The following is a 220-nucleotide window of genomic DNA, read 5'->3' on the forward strand; positions in this document are numbered from 1 at the left end:
CCTGTTGGTCCAGACAAGTTGGTTAGCTGAGCAACATGTGATAAAGTCTACCTCCCTGACTCCTATATAATCTTGCTTTTCCCATATACAGGATGGCAAAGGGTTGAGCATACAGAGAATAAAAGCAATAAATGAGGGCATCAAGCAGTGTCGGCAAGTTTTGTGGATTGCAGAAGGCAAGTTAGCATCGGTTGCTCTTGATGGCACTATTCAGGTGAGT

The 220-nt window shown here is 44.1% G+C and overlaps 1 protein-coding gene across 1 annotated transcript in view; it reads left to right on the forward strand.

Annotated features, from left to right (window-relative positions):
* The window catches only part of LOC119588001 (U3 small nucleolar RNA-associated protein 4 homolog), a gene marked incomplete at its 3' end in the record, with an annotated part of 8,988 nt that extends 8,774 nt beyond the window's left edge, over positions 1 to 214 (forward strand). Inside the window, 1 exon segment of the mRNA XM_037936720.1 lies at positions 92 to 214. Within this exon segment, the coding sequence (XP_037792648.1) occupies positions 92 to 214 (123 nt within the window).
* Positions 215 to 220: the final 6 nt, after the last annotated feature.

The sequence above is a fragment of the Penaeus monodon genome, chromosome 23, assembly GCF_015228065.2.
Source record: "Penaeus monodon isolate SGIC_2016 chromosome 23, NSTDA_Pmon_1, whole genome shotgun sequence".
NCBI classification, from domain to species: Eukaryota; Metazoa; Arthropoda; class Malacostraca; order Decapoda; family Penaeidae; genus Penaeus; species Penaeus monodon.